Source organism: Macaca thibetana, chromosome 4 (assembly GCF_024542745.1).
Source record: "Macaca thibetana thibetana isolate TM-01 chromosome 4, ASM2454274v1, whole genome shotgun sequence".
Taxonomy (NCBI): Eukaryota; Metazoa; Chordata; class Mammalia; order Primates; family Cercopithecidae; genus Macaca; species Macaca thibetana.
In genome coordinates, this window is record NC_065581.1 from 44,014,480 (window position 1) to 44,031,751 (window position 17,272).

Genomic DNA, 17,272 nt, shown 5'->3' on the forward strand with positions numbered 1-17,272 from the left:
GAAGAAGGAGGCCCACAACCCAAGGAAAAGGTGCTGTGGACTGGGTTGTCAGGGACATGTGGTGGCCATGTGGCAGGACCCTGGAGTCCTGGCGCCACTTCTCCTGGCTGTGAGGCCCTCTGTGGCTGCCATTCGTTCTCCCAGCTGCTTGGGGGAAGGGAGGACTAAGCAGGCCTGGGGGGCCCTCCGGAGCCAGAGGGGAGACAAGGCACTATCCATCCCCTCTCAGCATATCTTGGAGGCCTGAGCAGCAGCTGGGGCCCATCTTCTAAAGCTTGACTCCTCCTGACCCGCCTCCTACACCCCTTGCTGCTTTCACAACAAAGAAAGAATGTGGGGGTGGTGGCGCGGGGGGTGGGGGGTGCCTGGAACAAGGGTTGTGCTGGGCCTCCCCACAGCTGGAGACTTGGCCATACCCTGACACAGCCCAGACTGCCTGGAGATGGACTTGGGATGAATTTGTCAGTTTAGCAGCCTTCAGCCTGGCTTTCAGAACCCAGCGTGTTTCTACCTTTGGGTTCAGATTGGTCTAGAGCCAAACCAGACCCCAGTCATGCACCCTTCAGCCCCTCTCCGGGCTACACAGCATCTTCAGGTTACTCTGCTGGGGGACATTAAGGACACCGTGCTGTTCTGGGTCTGCCTGTAAGATTTTGGGTTGCTGAAGAGTGGGTGGCGCCCACCTCTTCCGCTGCCCCCACTTGGAGAATTCTGGGGGAACTGTTGGCCAGAGCCTCCAGGTATGCACAGAATGGGCCATTCTCCCCAGGGTCCACGGCATCTCACAAGTCACTTAGGTTCTCCCGGATCCCTGCAGAGTCAGTGGTAGGTACAGCAAATACTCCCCTACCCCTCTCAGGTCCCCTGCGCTCTCCTGAGCCTTGCTCTCTCTGTTCTCCATCCCTCTCCAGACCCCTCCCCCTACTGAGCTCCTCCCCGTCTCGGCGAGGAGGGGGCGTCGAGGGGGCGGGGCGCCGTGCGGGGGCCGGAGGGGAGGGGGCGTCGTGGGGCGGGGCTTGGCGGCGGCAGCGGCGGCGGCGCGCGAGGACTCCGAGGTACCGGGCGCGCGCGGCTCCGGCTCGGGACGCCTCGGGGTCGGGCTCCGGCTGCGGCTGCTGCTGCGGCGCCCGCGCTCCGGTGCGCTCTGTCTTCTGTGCCCGCCGCGGAGCGCAGTCTGCGCACCCGCTGTGCGCCCTCAGCTCCTTTTCCCGAGCCGGCCGCGATGGGAGCTACACGGGGATCCCTGGCCAGACCCCGCCGGTTGCCTCTGCTCAGCGTCCTGCTGCTGCCGCTGCTGGGCGGTGAGTCCCCGAGAGCTGAGGGCGCAGAGCTTGGGAAGCGCGGGAGTGCCCGTGGGCAAAAAGCTGCACCTGGGGAGGTGGGTTTGGGCGGCTGGAGCGGCCCTGGAGTGGTGGAGAGGCTCGCTGGGGGTGCAGGCTCGCGGCGGAAGGGCGCAAGGAACCCAGGGGCCGGGAGGCTGACGAAGCCTCCAGGGACTCGGTCAGGTCCCCCTCCCACCCGCGCCGCGGGGACGCATTTCCAGCCTCACTGAGTTTTTGTGGTCTGAGCCGAGAGTTTGCTCGAGAACTGCCGAGAGTTGCCGGCTCTCGGGCCCAGATGGGGAGTTTCTTGTCGGGGGAGAAAAGACCACCCGCACCCCCCGTGGGGGGTGCGAAGGGGAAAAGGGAGCCCCCCACCCCACCCGGCAGGGTCAGCCCAGGTAAGAGTGGCCGGTTTGGGGCCCGATGCCGGACAGACCTGCGGCGCGCAAAGCGCGGAGCTTTGTTACCTACGCTGACCCGACGCTCCCGGCTTCCCTCCTCCAAGTTCCTGGGCAAAGCCGGGACCCCAGATGGCCCTGCGGGTGAGGGCGGAAGAAGGGAAGAATTAGGGGCCGCCCCATGGCTTCTAGTTACTGGTCTGGATCCCTGCGCCCTCTCCGTGCCAGGGCCGAATCCGGGGATCCGAGGGTCCCAGGCTGTCGCGGTGACTAATGTGTGAAGGCCGCTGCCAAAATCGGGCATGGCCTGGCTGCAAAGGTACGGACGGGGTTTGTTCTGCTCCTTCCTGGATTTCCATCCTGGCTGTCCTCACAGAGGAAAGGAAATCTTTCTAAGGACAGAAAAGCAAAAAGAACTCATTCAGGTTTTTCTTGGGGGGCCTTAGTATTTTAACGCGGGTGTGGCCCTCATCACCAGGCAGACAGCACCGCCCTCCCCCCCAACTCCCGCAGCTTTTATTTCCTGGCTTGGTCACACCTAAGAGTCACCACTGAGGTGTCGAAGTGCCTTACAGGAAAGCATCAAGCCACCCGCCCATCCCAAACAGCCCGGACTGAAAATAAAGCCCCCCAGCCTCCAAAACACTCTTTGGTGGTCCTCGAAGCAGCTTTCTCTTGGGGAGCTCTGTCCAGAAGACCTGTCCTAGGTGATCACTTCCCACCTCCTTTGAAGGTGGCAATGGGAACAGCATGGGTAGGGAACTGCCTTTCTAATACCTTTCTGGCCTGCCAGCTGTGGAGGGGTTTTGGTGCTGGTGGAATCAACATCTTCCCTGCGCCCAGTTGTAAAACGAGAGGTAAATGTAACCCAGGAAAGAGAGTAAGCTCCAGGGATTTGGAGGAGGTGTTTGGAGTTGCCCCGTGTTTCTTGTGATGTGTTTGGTGGTTATTGCTCGTGGCAGAATCCACATCTGCTCCCAGAGGAAGTATGGAACTTTTTTGCACAGCCAGGATGGGGGCCCAGCCATCTGGGCGAGCAGCCCGAGCTCACAGGCCTCCTGGCTCTTCTGGTTGGGTTTTGGTGTGTGGGTCTGCCCAGTGAGGCTGCCTTCACTGCTGCTGTTCAGAGTTCTGGAGTCAAGGGGAGTTTCTGGTGAAGATGGGGCTCTTGCTCAACAAATGCTAAATTCCTAAATTCCTTTCATGAGAAAATGACTCTGATGTTAATTGACTTAATCTGGTGACTAGTGTTTAGTGTGTGCGTGTGGAGGGGGGGGATCCTGTTGGGGGAAGTTAGGGCAGGCTGAGTGAGGGCTTAGGGCAGGAGGTCTGTAGTCTCCTTAGGGGTGGGGGGATGTCTTGTGCTCAACAAAGAAACATTTTAATGAGAGCCTTAAATCAGTTCCACCAAATGTGCCTTGTTGTGGAACCTGTCCATGTGCTGTAAACAATTTCAGCAGAGGCCGAGGTGCCTGTTGTCTTCTAGTGAAATCCTGGGACTCAACCCACCCCCAGACGCATGATTTCAGGGGGCAACGATTTTTTTTAATAGATCACAGTAGATTTTTCCATCTCATTGTTTGTGTAATTAACTGGAGTTGTAGTGAGATCCCACTGTTAATAAGGCTGGAGTAAGGAACCTAGGCTGGCTAGGTTTGTGGATTAGACCATTTTAAAGTCTGGGTAATTATGCCATAAATGGCTGAGTTACTTTCTGCACTTTAAGATGCTGTTGTAATAGATATGGAGGAGGAGGAGGAGGAGGTAGAGGAAGAGGAGGAGGAGGAGGCTTAATGTTTGAAACTTGGGATTCTCAACCCCAACCTCTTGGACAGTCAGATGTGGTCACTTCCTCATCCCGATTCCCCTCCCCCTCCCTGGTTTCTTTCCTCCAGGCTCTTGTTTCTTTGGGGAAATTGAGTCGTCATGTTCTGGGATAGGCTGTCTGCAGATTCCTCAAGGCTCTGCAGCCTGTAATTCAGGCCTAGGAGTTGCTTTTATTAGAGATGGCTTTTCTCAGCTGTTGGGAAGTATGGTGGCAGGGCGAGGGTGCTCTTCATGTCACTTGTCAGATGATAAACTCCTGGTGTTCAGAGCAGCATTGAGTGGTGGACAGAGCTCAAGCAATGGATATAAAGTATGGTCCTTCCTTGGCATCTGCAGGGAATTGGAATAGGACTCCCTGAGAATGACAAAATCCAAGGGTGCGGCCAGGCGCGGTGGCTTACGCCTGTAATCCCAGCACTTTGGGAGGCCGAGGCGGGCAGATCACGAGGTCAGGAGATCGAGACCATCCTGGCTAACACGGTGAAACCCCTTCTCTACTAAAAATACAAAAAATTAGCCAGGTGTGGTGGCGGGCGCCTGTAGTCCTAGCTGCTCGGGAGGCTGAGGCAGGAGAATGGCGTGAACCTGGGAGGCGGAGCTTGCAGTGAGCGGAGATCGCACCACTGCACTCCAGCCTGGAGGAGAGAATAAGACTCTGTCTCAAAAAAAAAAAAAAAAAAAATTCTGTAAATTACGTGTAGTACCTATTACAGTGGAGATGCTATGTAAATAACTGTTGTATTTTTAATTTGTATTCTTTTTAATTGTTGTATTGTTTTTAATTTTTATCTTCCCCCAATGTTTTTGATCCTCTGTTGAGGGATGTGGAGCCCAGGGATAAGGAGTGTATCTGGCAAAGCAGCAACTCAGACTCATTGGCAGGCCCTGTAGCCCTGGACAAACCTTTTAGCTTCTCAACCTCTTCTATAAAGGGCTTCCTAGAGTTGTGCTGAGGATTAAATAGAATGAAGTAGGCTGGGTGCAGTGGCTCACGTCTGTAATCGCAGCACTTTGGGAGGCCAAGGTAGGCGGATAACCTGAGGTCAGGAGTTCAAGACCAGCCTGGTCAACATGGTAAAACCCCATCTCTACTAAAAATACAAAAATTAGCTGAGTATGGTGGCACACACCTCGAATCCCATCTACTTGGGAGGCTGAGGCAGGAGAATGGTGTGAACCCGGGAGGCGGAGGTTGCAGTGAGCCGAGATTGTGCCACTGCACTCCAGCTTGGGCGACAGAGCTAGACTCCATCTCAAAAAAAAAAAAAAAAAGTATACACACACACACACACACACCCCTTTCTTGGTCTTTCCTCTGTGGTGTGCTTCAAAGATTCTTTCAGCTTTACAGTCATTCCCAACAATGGACGTTTTACCTACTGGAACCCTCCATTCCAGTCCAGCTGGACTATTTGCCATCTCCTAACACATATCTGGTTTTCTCCGACCTTTCTTTCCTTTGGGCCAGTCCCCGGGTGTACATTGCCTTCTCCTGTCTCTCTGTTGCCCAGCCCCACTGCCTCTTCTTCCATGAAGCTGTCCTATCTCTCCTGCCAGAAAGTAGACACCTGTAGAACTTCTGGACTGTCATTCTTGCGACACCATCCATATTTTTGCTCCTGATGGGTTTTGTTTTAATTTACTGAAGGGCTCCCCCATAGAGTTTAGTACAGTACTTATTTATAACAGGTTTTTATGTAGGGTTTTTTTTTTTTTTTTTTTTTTTTTTTTTTTTTTGAGATGGAGTTTTCCTGTGTCTCCCAGGCTGTAGTGCATTGACTCAGTCTTGGTTCACTGCAACCTCTCCCTCCCAGGTTCAAGTGATTCTTCTACCTCAGCCTCTTGAGTACCTGGGATTACAGGCATGCGCCGCTGCACCCAGCTAATTTTTGTATTTTTAGTAGAGACAGAGTTTCACTATGTTGGCCAAGTTGGTCTCAAACTCCTGACCTCAGGTGATCCGCCCACCTTGGCCTCCCAAAGTGCTGGGATTACAGGCGTGAGCCACTGCACCCAGCCGATATAACAGGTCCTCATGTAGGTTTATTTCAAAAGTGAATGAACCATTTGGGTGCAGGGCAGAATGATCAAGGGTGGGGTTAAATAACCCCTTGTATCCTAGGCATTGGGAGTCTTTTGCACCCTCCCCAGCTTCTTTGGGTTGGGGTTGCCTGTTCCTCCTTGTGCCTTCTCTACGGTGACCAAATTAAGGATCAGATCTTCCTTCCCTGATCCTGGGCTGACTGGTTTTGGTGGTGGCTTTTCTGAGTTTTGATGTGGTGGGGCTTCTAGCTTTCTGCAAGTTCTGTGCGTGGGCAAGCACCGCTACATATGAAGCTGATTGCAGCTTAAAAACTGGTGCTAAAGTTGCTTCCTCAGAGAACTGTGTAGGGGCCTAGAGTATCTATAACTGCGCTACTTGAAGTAAGACCCAGGGCCGCATGGCAACATGGCATCAGCATTCCTGAGAGCATGAATCAGAATCGCAATCTGCAGTTTTTTTTTTTTTTTTTTTTTTTGAGGTGGACTCTCGTTCTCATTCTGTTGCCCAGGCTGGAGTGCAGTGGCACGATCTTGGCTCCCTGCAACCTCTGCCTCCCGGGTTCAAGCGATTCTCCTGCCTCAGCCTCCTGAGTAGCTGGGATTACAGGCACACACCACCACGCCCGGCTATTTTTTTTTTTTTTTTTTGTATTTTTAGTGGAGACACGGTTTCACCATGTTGGTCAGGCTAGTGTCGAACTCCTGACCTTGTGATCCGCCCACCTCGGCCTCCCAAAGTGCTGAGATTACTGGGATTATAGGCGTGAGCCACCATACCCTGCCGCAATCTGCATTTTAACAAGATCCTCAGGTGACTGTGTACCCCAGAGTTCCAGAAGTCCTGGCCTAGGCTTCCTTCTTTATACAGAATCTCAAGGCACATAGCTTTTGTTGCAACAGTATAAATTGGGAGCTGAGATCCTGCACAGTATTTGAAGATTTGCTTTAAATAACTTACTTCATGTGAACACTCCTTGGGGTGATGTGCATGCTTAAAAATTACCTCCTTTGGGTTTAACTTGAATTAGACTTTGTCAAGAAATTTCTCCATTAAATGTGTGACTCTAGAAAGTCTGCAATATGGCCGGGCGCGGTGGCTCAAGCCTGTAATCCCAGCACTTTGGGAGGCCGAGGCGGGCGGATCACGAGGTCAGGAGATCGAGACCATCCCTGGCTAACATGGTGAAACCCCGTCTCTACTAAAAATACAAAAAACTAGCCGGGCGTAGTGGCGGGCGCCTGTAGTCCCAGCTACTCGGAGGCTGAGGCAGGAGAATGGCGTGAACCCAGGAGGCAGAGCTTGAAGTGAGCCGAGATCGCGCCACTGCACCCCAGCCTGGGCGACACAGCGAGACTCCATCTCAAAAAAAAAAAAAAAAAGTCTGCAATATTCAGCCTGATGTTTAGCTCCTCTCAAAACCTCAGCTTTTCCTAGAGGAAAATACGACTGATTTTATAACGAAAGTCAGTGGAGAAACTGGATTTGTTAGGCAGAAATTTGGTTGACAGACAACTTTTCAGGAATACATTTGGTTCATAAAGGGAGGCATGTCTCCGCTGGGCTTTGACAGTTGTAGTGTTGTTAGTCTTTGGAGCATTTCATATTCTGGAGTGAGGGGGTTTGTGTGAGTCTGTGTTTAAGCCAATGCAGCTTCTGTGAGACTCGTCTGGGACAGAGGTTGGCCGGTTAGACTCTAATATTGGAGCCAAGAGCAGTTTGGGGCCAAGGATTCAGTCTTTGGTGTTTTCCTGATGGAAGAAAGGGTCATTAAACAGGGTCGGGTGTCCTTGGCCTGCGTCCCTCAACCTCCTGCTCTCCCTAACCTCAGTAGATGCCTCTCTGCCGCTGTGCCTGGGCACTACCCCTGGCCAGAGCCACATGGTGGGGTTACAGACTCAGGGCCACAGTTGCTGGCGCTGGCCCTCACCTTGCCCTGGAGCTGCCGCCTGCTCCTCCCCTCGATTCCTGCTCTGGCCCCCATCTGCCTGGTCCTTTTTCTGAGGGTGTGAAAGTACTGCCATTGTAGCTGGTTAGAGTCCTATGTTGGAATTCTCTGAGTTCACTACTGAGCCCCCTGGCACTTTGGTGGAGCTGGCCCGAGAGCTGCCACAGCTAATCAGCGGTTTGAGGAAGCCCTCTGTAGTATGTCACTTTTTCCATCCTCTTTTCTTCTCTGCATTTAGGCCGTTTCCCTCCCAGTAATGTTACACAAACAGCAGTGGGGCAGGGAGGAAGCTTGGTTCGAAGGGCTGACACGCACACAGGCGCCTTTCCCCTCTCGCCACTTGGTTTGACATTGCTAAACTCTCATCTGCTGTGTGCATTAACTGGGGTATGTGTTGAGTGAATGCTCAGGTGACTAGAACGTCATCCACCAGGTGTCCTGCAGATCCCAAGCCCCTGTTACAAGTGTAAGCCTTGATAAGTGGGATATGCACTCACAGGTTTGGGTGTGTATATAATTTCTGAAGACAAGGTTCCGAGTCGTGGGGTAGGGATTGTAAGTCACATATTAGGAAGGTATAGATACGTGTTTCTCAAAGACGTAGAGTGGAGAGTATAGTGAGAGGGCAGGTCACCAAAGTACTGAAGAAAATTTTAGTTTCCTGGGCCTTACTGCAGACCTGCCCATCAGAATTATTGAGGGAGAGGCCAGAAAATGCATTTTATTTTTTTGTTAGATTATGTTGTTTTTGAATAGCCAATCCAGTTACATAGGTCAGATTTCTAAAGGAAACTGCATTTTAATTTTTATTCATTTATTTTTGAGACAGGGTCTCACTCTGTCACCCAGGTTGGATTGCAGTGGTGCAATCACAGCTCACTGCAGCCTTGTCCTGTTGGGCTCAAGTGATTCTCCCACCTCTGCCTCCCAAGTAGCTGGGATCACAGGTGCATGCCACCGTACCTGGCTAGTTTTTTACATTTATTTTTTATTTTTAGTAGAGACGAGGTCTTGCTGTGTTGCCCAGGCTGTTGAACTCCTGGGCTCAAGCAATCCTCCTGCCTCTGCCTGCCAAAGTGTTGGGATTACAGGTGTAAGCCACCATGCCCAGCCTGGAAACTGCATTTATAGAGCTTCCTGGAGATTCTTACCTACGCTTAAGTGTGAGAACCACTGAGTAGCCATAAGGAGAATTTGTCAGTCTGAAGTGGAGGTGTGGTGTTGAGAAAAAGGGCGGTATTAATAGTGGGGAGCTTAGGAGGGAGTTCATTCAAAGTGCTTGAGTGTCTTCTATGGGTGAAGCTGTCTGAGGAGCCATGGGACGCAGGAGGAAGACAAGATGGAGAAACATAAATCAGATGAAGTATGAAAGACACCATTTGGTAAAGTGCTAAGTAGAATAGAAGTACATTCCAGAATGTGTGGGATGGTAAGTCTGAGATGTAGGAGCAAATGGGGGTGGGAGGGCTTTAGAGAGGGAGAGGACCCGACCTTGCTGAATAGATGTAGTCAGTGATGGCCTCAGAATGATGTGAAGTCATCAGACCAGGATTCTGAAAACCTGGGTGGTTCTGTTCTCCTATCACACAGCAGCCATAAGCGATGAAGTAAGAGAAGAGACATCTATAGACCCGTGACACCAGTTTTTCTGTATTCTGGTCCCGGATCAATTGCTGCATACCCACATGACCCTGAGCTGGTTAGTTAACCTTTCCGAGCCTCAGTTTCCTCATCAGCACAATGCAAGTGATGCTTTTGCCTGCCTTGCTGGCCCCTGTGAAGTTGTGATATAATGCTCTTCAGCCGTGGAAATGGGTGACCCCTGGGAAGCAGCCCCTCTGGCTAGCCCTGAGGGTTCTTCCCAGAGACTGTCCTGGCCAGCTGTTTCCTTTTGAGGGGTCAGCCTTTTTTCTTTTTTCTTTTCTTCTCCCCTCCTCCCCTCCCCTCCCCTCCCCTCCCCCCCCTCCCCTCCCCTCCCCTCCCCTCCCCTCCCCTCCCCCCCTCCCCTCTTTCTCTCTGTCACCCAGGCTGGAATGCAGTGGTGTGATCTTGGCTCACCGCAACCTCCGCCTCCTGGGTTCACGCCATTCTCCTGCCTCAGCCTCCTAAGTAGCTGGGATTACAGGCGCCCGCCACCATATCCGGCTAATTTTTGTATTCTCAGTAGAGACAGAGTTTCACCATATTGGTCAGGCTGGTCTTGAACTTCTGACCTTGTGATCCGCCTGCCTTGCCCTCCCAAAGTGCTGGGATTACAGGCATAAGCCACTGTGCCCGGCCAGAGGTGTCAGCCTTTCTCTCCAGCCCTCTGACTCTAGAATGGTTTGCCGAAGGCTCAACAAAGTGCCTCTTGACTAGCAGCCTTGGAAATGGTTTTCTCATTTGGGCCAGATGCAGTGGCTCATGCCTATAATCCCAGCACTTTGGGAAGCTGAGGCATGCGAATCACCTAAGGTCGGGAGTTCAAGACCATCCTGACCAAAATGGAGAAATCCTGTCTCTACTAAAAATACAAAATTTGCCGGGCATGCCTGTAATCCCAGCTACTTGGGAGGCCGAGGCAGGAGAATGACTCAAACCTGGGAGGCCGAGGTTGTGGTGAGCTGAGATTGCGCCATTGCACTCCAGCCTGGGCAACAAGAGCGAAACTCTGTCTCAAAAAAAAAAAAAAAAAAAAAGAAAAAAGAAAAAGAAAAAAAAAAGACTGGCTTCCTCATTCAAAAGCACAGGTTTTCTAAATGGGTCTCAGTATTCCAACAGCAACCCAGAAATATGGGAGCCACACACAGCCACATTTTCCTGGTGGGAATTCTCCCTCTGTCTGTCTCAATAGCAGATTCTCCCAAGGGGTGGGTTGGTGCTGCTTAAGGGCCACTGTCTCTCCCGGCATGCTGAGGTTCTCAGGGAATGGGTAGTGAATTGTGCGTCATGCAGCCTAGGCAGACTTTTATGATACCCAAGGGAGGGGTTTCTATAATCACTGGATGGCTGTGGGGGTTTCCCCAGTCAGCGACTCTGTGTAATTTGTGGGAACTTCTGTCTATGCTGTGGGGAGGTTCCTGAGGTTCTGTGTGGCCAAGGGCAGTGGGCTCCCCTCGTGCACAGCCTCCCCTCCAGGAGACACTCTGGCTTCTTTTTTTTTTTTTGTCTCCTCCTTGGGGTGGTGGCGGGGCAATGAGGAGAACGTTTGTGTGCCTTTGGGACTGCTGAGGTGTCCCAGCAGCTAGTTCGTACGGTACCTTTGTGCACATTACAAATAAGTACTCCCAGTCGTGGGTGCACTGGGAATCGTGGGCGCACTGGGAGTCGTGGGCGCGCCTGTGATCCCAGCACTTTGGGAGGCAGAGGCAAGTGGATCACTTGAGCTCAGGAGTTTGAGACCAGCCTAGGCAACAAGACGAAACCCTGTCTTTACAAAAAATACAAAAAAAAACTAGCTGGGCGTGGTGGTGCATGCCTGTAGTCTCAGCTACTCAAAGGCTGTGGCGGGAGGATTGCTTGAGCCTGGGACGTCAGAGCTGAAGTGGGTAAGCTGTGATGTGATTGCACCACTGCACTCTAGCCTGGGCAACTGAGCGAGACCCTATCTCAAAGAAAAAAAAAAAAGAAAAAAAAATACCCCTTCCTCCAGGTAGATGCAGTCCTGCACCAGGGTTCAGGCAGTATTTCAGTGTTGGTTCTTTGGTCAGACATCTTGAGCAGTGCACAACCTGTACAGTCAAAGGTGGCTGTTCCATTGGCATGAAGGCCTTGCAACTAGTGGCTCTTTGTTTCCCAGCCGATGGACCAAGATGATTTTGATGCCTCTGTTCTAATGTGTTTCAAGTGAGCCCTCTTCACTACTGTTCTGCCTCCGATGGTGGTGGGATGGGGCAATCCTGCCTGTAACATACGATAGGAGAAGCCCATGAGCGTGCGGCCCCGTTACTGTACCCACTGCGCATTGTGTATCTGTGGCTGCTGAAGTCTTGGCCTATTTCTGGGCCCTTTTCTCTGTGAGAGGATGTTGCTGTCTTGCCGATACAGGCTGCTAGCCTTACGTGATAATTGGTGTGGAAGGCTGGCTGAGTCCTTGGGAAGAGTGGGCTGCAGAGTTTATTTCACATTTTATTAAGGAGCTTTCAGTTTTCCTTTCTCCTGTTTCCTCTCTCCCTGGGGACACTAGGGTCTCCAGGTAAAGTTGTGTGGGCATTCCTGATTTAGAGGAATTCCTGCAAGAGAAGTGATAGGACCTCAGTCCCAAAGGCGGGTCTTGGGTCTTGCTAAGCTCCAGCGCTGGGTGTCCTGGTGCTGTTCATACCTCTTGAACCTGAGGAGGCACCAGGAGGAGCACTAGGCTCAGTGTTGGAAGACATAGACTCTCCTTCCACGTTTGCCTGAAACTGCTTGTGTGACCATGGGCAAGTCCCATCCTCCTCTCCAGGCTTCAATTTCAGAACAGAAGACCTTGGAGGGCCCTTGCTGAGGCTCACTCAGTGTGGCACCTCCAGCCCTATTTCTGCTACACCTTACAGGCTCTCCTTACCCTGGGTTTAGGGAGAGCACTTTAATCTAAGGGCTGCTTTTTATTCTGGAGTCTCTAGTGCGTGGGCACAGATGTGTTTAGACTTGACCAACTGGTGATGTGGGTATTAGGGTATAATTCTCTGGGTGCAAAGGGTGCTGCAAAGATATAGGAGAGAGAGTATTTGACAGGGAAAGAAACTGAGGCACAAAAGCACAATCTGCCCAGCACGGCAGAGCTGGTGAGGAACAGGGCTGAAGCTAGTGTGGTGGTTCACACCTGTAATCCCAGCACTTTGGTAGGCCAAGGCAGGTGGATCATGAGATCAGGAGTTCCAGATCAGCCTGACCAACGTGATGAAACCCCATCTCCACTAAAAACACAAAATTAGCCGGCTGTGGTGGTGCATGCCTGTAATCCCAGCTACTCGGGAGGCTGAGGCAGGAGAATGGCTTGAGCCTGGGAGGCAGAGGTTGCAGTGAGCTGAGATCATGCTACTGCATTCCAACCTGGGTGAGAGTGAGATGCCATCTCAAAAAAATAAATAAATAAAAAGAGTTATGGTGAAACTATATATAGTCTAAAAGGCTAGGGCACTGTGCCTAAATCCCAATGGCTTGAGCTTTTCTCATGAACCCATGAATCCTTAGCCTCCTCCTCCTGGTGCTGCTGGAAGGTCACAGGCAGTTGCAGGCCCTGGCTTGTAGGTGCATTCCAGATCATTGCTTCCTGCTGGGAGTTGTACGCTGAGCAGTGCTGTGGTGGAGACCATGTAGGAGGTAATAGAGTCATCCCCATAGTGGTTAATAGAGTTTGCCACCTCATACTACTTTTGCGTAGGTAGATGTGCCCACGCTTGGTGCTCCAGGCCCTGCCCCATAGTAGGGGCCTAATGATGTAGATTTCCCTTTAATTTCTGACTTTGGAGTCAAGTCTTTTAACCCTCAGGAGTGTTCAGGCGAGGTTGGATCATGACCTTGACATTCTGGGAGATGCCACTTTTCTTGTGCCAGGTGTATCTCTCTTTGGCTGAACTGTTGACCGCTCTTGGTGATTCTGCTGAGTTTGTTGTTCTGCTTCTGAGGTTCTCAGACTCCAGTGTGGGAACCTACGTTCTATCACGGGAGGATCACGGGAGGATGCAAAGGGAGGATGCAAAGGTGATATGATTCCATTGTAGCTCATCTGTTTACAAAGCTGGGCTGTTTCCCACCTAGAAGAAGAGGGAGAAGGCTCCGTCAGGCCAACAGATCCTTAGAGAGTGCTAGGATGGCATTTGAGATCCAAACCTAATTTTCAGCTACCTGAAAAACAAAACAAATCACAAAGAAAACATTGTCCTACAACCTCAGGGGGAAGAAAAAAGGAAATGCTGTCGATCTCTTATAGTTCCAGCACAAAGAACAAAGCATTCTATCAGTTTAGTTCCTTTAGCAGATTAAACCAGTTGTTAAACTGACCAATTAAAAAAATGCCCAGCTACACAGCAGCTTTTCTGCCCATGATCTGAGCTCCTCCTCTACCCCAGGGATCCAGGCCTCTTATAGGAGGAGTACTGAGGGGAGGGGGCTAGGCTGGGTCCTGGAACAGCCCTGGAGACCTGCAAGAAGGGCTCTCTCTCTTTCTTGCCTATCCCCCCTCCCCTTTAGCAAAACTTCTTAGAACAAAAGGCTGTTATTTAGTAAACACCTGCACCCTGTTTTGATGGAGTGTCCTGAGCTGTGCGGTAAACTGGGAAGAACAGGGTGGGGACCTTGTCCTTTGTTTCTGCCTGTGTAAGAGGCTGGGGTGCTCTCAGCGGCTGTGCAGCCTCCTGTGCCTTTCCTTACCCTCTACCTTTGTCTGAAGGGCCTTTGAACATGGCTTGAGAGATCCTGCGGAAGCCACCAAGCCAACTTGCTCTGTCTCCAGACAGCAATTTTAGTCTCTACTTGGGCCTTTCCAAGAAAGTCCCTTTTCTAGGCGCTGCATAGCTGCTGCTGGTGACCCAGAAAGGGGTAGGAGAGCATGGGCCCAGCCTAGCCTTGGTGTGGGTGGCACCCCTCTCTGCCCCTTCCCACTTTGCCTGGATCAAAGGAGCCTCCTCAGGGAGCAGGAAAATACCTCTCCCAATAACCCCACCAGTGAGTAAACAGCTGGGGCCTCTTGCAGCTTTTGAAGCATGGTGCTTCAGGCCTGGAGGAATGCAGAACATTTCATTTTAGGGGTGGACTTAGGTTTCCACCGCTGTCGGTATTTGCAAATTTGAAACAAATGCCCTCATTTAGCAGCAGGCAGGCTGGGCAGTAAACTGGGGCTGTTTAAGGGCATTTATGATGGTCACAGGTATTTGTGGAGAGAGGGACCCCAGCAGGTTTGGGAAAAGATAGAGGGTTTATGGTTAGGTGGGTTGTACAAAGACCCTAGCCAGGTCTCCGGTGGAGGTTGTTGTTAGGTGGGCTTTGTCATAAAAAGCATTGCCGCCTCCTGCTCCCCCAGGAAGTATCTCCTTCTGGCAGACAAAGGGGTTTGGGATGGTGTTTATCCTCAGGGTCTGATGCTCAGGGCCTTGTCCCTCCCGCTTGGTTGCCAAAGTATCAGATTTCCAATGAACCCTTCCTTCTCCTACTCCCAGGACTTGAAAGGCTCGTTAAATGTGCTTTATATATAACAAGTTGGCTGAGAGGTTCCCCCCTCACTTCCAGCCAGTTTTGCAAGGAAGGAGCTAGGGAAACCTGTTTTCTTTTTGTTGTTGTTTCTGGAAGTAGGATCTGTGAAGGTGCACTTGAAGAAAGACCCTGATTTTAGGGATCAGCCAAGTCAGGGTTATTTGCCTCTGATGGGTCAGCGTAACCAAGAAGGATCCGTCTGAAGCCTGGCTGCCTCCTCTTTGCTCCCTGCTTCCCAGGGAAATTCAGAAATCTGTTCAGGAACTGACTTCTGGCTCCACAACTTACTGGCTGAGAGACCTTAGTTTACTTCATTTCTCTGAGCCTCGGTTTCTTCCTCTTTTTTTTTTTTTTTGGAGATAGAGTCTCACTCTGTCGCCCAAGCTGGAGTGAAGTGACGCGATCTTGGTTCACTGCAATCTCTGCCTCCCGGGTTCAAGCAACCCTCCTGGCTCATCTTCCCAACTAGCTAGAACTACAGACCCATGCCACTATGCCTTTATATTTATATAAAAAAATATAAATTTTTGTATATTTTGTTTTAGTAGAAACGGGGTTTCACCATGTTGGCCAGGCTGGTCTCAAACTTCCGACTTCAGGTGATCAGCCTGCCTCGGCCTCTCAAAGTGTTGGGATTACAGGCGTGAGCCACCGTGCCCAGCCGGTTTCCTCTTTTTTTTTTTTTTTTTTTGAGACGGAGTCTCGCTCATTGCCCAGGCTGGAGTGCAGTGCAGTTGCGTGATCTCGGCTCACTGCAACCTCTGCCTCCCAGGTTCACGCCATTCTCCTGCCTCAGCCTCCTGAGTAGCTGGGACTACAGGCGCCCGCCACCATGCCTGGCTAATTTTTTATATTTTTATAGAGACAGGGTTTCACCGTGTTAGCCAGGATGGTCTAGATCTCCTGACCTCATGATCTGCCCGCCTCAGCCTCCCAAAGTGCTGGGATTACAGGCGTGAGCCACCGTGCCTGGCCCAGTTTCCTCTTTTGTAAGATAGGGATAATAATACCAGTCTCATTAGAGTTCTTGCAAGAGTTGAGTGAGATGGTACTGCATTTCATTAACTCTTAGATGTTTTTTCTTTTCACATTTGCACATCTTTGAAATTGGGATGTAACTTATAATTAATTACATTAGTCACCCCTGATCCGTGGTTTCAGCTACCCATGGTCAAAATATATTAAATGGAAAATTCCAGAAGTAAACAGCTTACAAGTTTTAAGTTTTATGCCATTCGGAGTAGCATGATAAAATCTCTCGATATCCCACTCCATCCCGCCCAGGACGTGAATCATCCCTTTGTCCAGTTTATCGAATGTCAGGGTATCAGAGTGCTTGTGTTCAAGTGACTCTTTTTTAAATTTATTTTATTTTTGAGATAGAGTCCTGCTCTGTGGCCCAGGCTGGAGTGCAGTGGTGCGATCTCAGCTCACTCCAACCTCCACCTCTCGGGTTCAAGTGATTCTCCTGCCTCAGCCCCCTGAGTAGCTGGTATTACAGGCGCGTGTCACCATGCCCAGCTAATTTTTGTAGTTTTAGTAGTGATGGGGTTTCACCATGTTGGTCAGGCTGGTCTTGAACTCCTGACCTCGTGATCCACCCACCTTGGCCTCCTAAAATGCTGGGATTTAAGGCGTGAGCCACCGTGCCCAGCCTAATGTGCCTAATTTATTTATTAATCTTTGGAGATATGGTCTTGCTCTGTTGCCCAGGCTGGAACGCAGTAGTGCAGTCATGGCTCACTGCAGCCTCAAGACCTCCTTGGCTTAAGCGATCCTCCCACCTCAGCCTCCCAAGTAGCTGGGACTGCAGGTGTGTGCCATCACGCCCAGCTAAATTTTTGTAGAGATAAGATCTTGCTCTGTTGCCCAGGCTGATCTTGAACTCCTAGACTCAAGCAATACTGCTACTACCTCAGCCTCCCAAAGTGCTGGGATTACAGATGTCAGGTGCTTAATGTATAAATGAAATTTTACTGTAGGTATGTATATATAGGCAAAAAACATACCATTTGGGGGTTGTTACTATCTAAGGTTTCAGACATCCACTGGGGGATCATAGAACATATCCCCCCCAGGATTGGGGGGACTACTGTATATAACATTATGTCTTAGTTCAACTAGTACCACTTTGTCCTCTTGGTGCGAATAAATAATGGAGCATCTTCTAAATTCAGTATATGTGAAGGACTTAGTCTGTGATCTTGCGAATGCTCAGTAAAAGATGACTATAACTGTGATGGTTATCTGTGGAGGTTATACCTGTGATGGTTATCTGTGGAGGTTATAACTGTGATGATTATCTGTGATGGCTATAGCTGTGATGGTTATCTGTGATGGTTATAACTGTGATGCTTATCTGTGATGGTTATAACTGTAATTTACAGGCCTAGTTTTGCTTCCCATCTACCAGTAACTTTCAATAAAACCCGTTTTCCTTTTAGTCTGGCATGTAAATTACAAATGATGCTTGAGGCATAAAGCATCATGTTAAGTACTGCGTGCATGTGTGTATGTTGGTGGCGGGTGGCTGGTGACTTTAAGCCTTCATAAGGCAAGAGATGTTTACAAGAGGAGGTAGGTA

General features: G+C 50.7%; 1 protein-coding gene across 2 annotated transcripts in view; it reads left to right on the forward strand.

Moving 5' to 3' along the window:
- The first annotated feature begins 1,014 nt into the window (after positions 1-1,014).
- PTK7 (protein tyrosine kinase 7 (inactive)) overlaps positions 1,015-17,272 on the forward strand; it is an 82,654-nt gene continuing 66,396 nt past the window's right edge. Inside the window, exon 1 of one of the 2 annotated variants that reach the window (XM_050786912.1) lies at positions 1,015-1,301. In XM_050786912.1, the coding sequence (XP_050642869.1) occupies positions 1,223-1,301 (79 nt within the window). In that variant the 5' untranslated portion in view covers positions 1,015-1,222. Of the gene's footprint in view, positions 1,302-1,471; positions 1,721-17,272 lie in introns of those variants that run through there. The other variant, XM_050786911.1, reaches the window with a different exon arrangement.